Source organism: Papilio polytes, unplaced genomic scaffold (genome assembly GCF_000836215.1).
Source record: "Papilio polytes unplaced genomic scaffold, Ppol_1.0 DF824047.1, whole genome shotgun sequence".
NCBI classification, from domain to species: domain Eukaryota; kingdom Metazoa; phylum Arthropoda; class Insecta; order Lepidoptera; family Papilionidae; genus Papilio; species Papilio polytes.
Window position 1 is genome coordinate 6,982,785 of NW_013525157.1, and position 2,228 is coordinate 6,985,012.

At 36.4% G+C, this 2,228-nt stretch overlaps 1 protein-coding gene across 1 annotated transcript; it reads right to left on the bottom strand.

Annotated features, from left to right (window-relative positions):
* Positions 1-652: 652 nt before the first annotated feature.
* Positions 653-2,023, bottom strand: LOC106100531 (flocculation protein FLO11-like). The gene is made up of 3 exons (XM_013279401.1): positions 1,977-2,023; positions 1,445-1,787; positions 653-1,285 (listed from the first exon to the last, which is right to left on the bottom strand). Exons 1-3 carry the CDS (start codon positions 2,007-2,009, stop codon positions 873-875), a joined length of 789 nt encoding a protein of 262 aa, XP_013134855.1. The 5' UTR covers positions 2,010-2,023; the 3' UTR covers positions 653-872.
* Positions 2,024-2,228: the final 205 nt, after the last annotated feature.

Consider the following 2,228-nt stretch of genomic DNA (forward strand, 5'->3'; position numbering starts at 1 on the left):
AAATCATAATCAAACTCAAGTTAGTCTAAGAGTTCTGAATGTAATATAATCTTTGCCAACTATTTACTTACTTTTATCTTTAACGTTATTACTTATTACACTTTTATAATGTTTACCCTAGATTTAGTCAGCTTACAGTTCATCCCGTAATTAAACTCTACGATAAAGTATCGAGATACGAGAGTAGAGTCGCCAGATAACTCCGTTTTCTCTATCGATATTGGATGCATATTCTATAATCACTAGTTACAATATAAAATTAAATTATTAGGTAAACTTAAAGAATCATTTTAATTAAAATATAAAGTTTCTTAAATTATAAATTCTATGTCTCAAATTATTTTTGCAACAAGCTGAATTTGCGTTTTGATGTGGACTCTATCGTGTTATACTTTCTTCCACCGAGTTATATACAGTTTGAACAGAACTGCTTTTACGATAGACAATTCTAGAAAATCCTTATGACGACTAACGTAAGATTATTGCTGTTTATATGCCTTTGTGTGCTGTTGTTATACAAATCTAGATAATGTAAACACTACACGCAACCTGGGTTCTTTCGAGTCTTAGGTTTTCACAGGCTCAAAGGCGAGAAATAATATAGGTACATAATTTAAATAATATGAAATAAACATTTAATCCTTGACAAAAGTTGTAGTAAAAATGCTTTATTACTTTTAAATATGTATTAAGGGTTCACTTAAGCTTCTCCCAGAGAGAGAACATAACTTTAAGATTTCTTCCTATGAACTTACTGTGATAATAAACATACTATTAAGTATAAAGTCCATTTTCCTTTGGATTCTTCTGTTTATTTTTTCCAATATCTTCAATGTTAACGCAACTTAAATTAAGTTTTCAATACAATATTATTACGCAGTTGGGCAAGTATAAGATGTAGTGGTGCACACTGCTTTAATTGGATCAAAGACGGATATACTGGGGCATGTGTATTCATATTGACCGTAAGATCCGTCGTTTTGTAGAATACACATATAGTACGTCTGGCATGTTGTATCAGCAGTGTTCGCAAATCTCCCGGCTGCTGTACAAACCATGACAGTTGTCGCGTCTGTAGTAGTAACAGTAGTCGCCGCGGTAGTCGTAACAGTTGTTGCTGCGTCAGTAGTGGTAACCGTTGTCGCATCAGTCGTCGTAACCGTTGTCGCATCAGTCGTGGTAATAGTTGTGCCATCAGTCGTGGTAGCGTCAGTTGTGGAAACAGTAGTCGCGTCGGTCGTGGTAACAGTTGTCGCGTCAGTAGTTGTAACAGTTGTCGCGTCAGTTGTGGTAACAGTAGTTGCATCAGTAGTTGTAACAGTAGTCGCGTCGGTCGTGGTAACAGTTGTCGCGTCAGTAGTTGTAACAGTTGTGGCGTCAGTAGTTGTAACAGTTGTGGCGTCAGTGGTGGTAGCGTCAGTTGTGGTAACAGTAGTTGCGTCAGTAGTTGTAACAGTTGTCGCGTCAGTCGTAGTAGCGTCAGTCGTGGTAACAGTAGTTGCGTCAGTAGTTGTAACAGTTGTCGCGTCAGTCGTGGTAGCGTCAGTCGTGGTAACAGTAGTTGCGTCAGTCGTTGTAACAGTTGTCGCGTCAGTAGTGGTGACAGTAGTCGCGTCAGTCGTGGTTACAGTAGTTGCCGCCTCAGTAGTGGTAATGGTAGTTGCCGCGTCAGTGGTCGTTGTAGTAGTATCCGCATCCGTGGTTGCCGTAACAGTAGTCGCAGCATCTGTAGTCGTTATAGTAATAGTTGTATCGGCGCTGTGTACTTGCCATGATAGAGACAGCACCTTTAAAAATAAAATAATACTGTTAAACTGTAATATTTCATGATTTACATGAATTGCGTTGTCGAGGTAAAATCCCCTTGCAATGAAATATTACACTGTACTTAAATTTTATCTATCACTTTGGCAAACTTTAATCACATAACACAATTTTCTTTAAAACTCCTTTCGAAATTACAAATAATTACTTACTAAAATGATGACGATATTCCATCGACCGTACATTTTTAGTTTCTTTCTAAATCTCCATAAAATTTTCTAAGTGCGAATCTTTTATATCTCGAGACAAGATAAAGGGGATTCGCAACAATAAAAATATTATGATCTTATATTTATTTGCTAGACTAATGCATCATAGTGCAACAACATTTCTATATGTTTATTTCCTGATTAATTTATTTAATGGTTAAATTCCAGAGAATAATATGTTTCTATTATACTTTT

What these genes read in the sequence shown, in the direction of transcription:
- LOC106100531 (XM_013279401.1), bottom strand. Translation starts at nt 2,009, where the DNA reads ATGTACGGTCGATGGAATATCGTCATCATTTTA. An exon ending in GGAATATCGTCATCATTTTA is followed by an intron (nt 1,788 to 1,976) that starts GTAAGTAATTAT and finishes TTATTTTTAAAG; the next exon opens with GTGCTGTCTCTATCATGGCA. An exon ending in CGCGACAACTGTTACAACTA is followed by an intron (nt 1,286 to 1,444) that starts CTGACGCAACTA and finishes CTGTTACCACAA; the next exon opens with CTGACGCGACAACTGTTACA.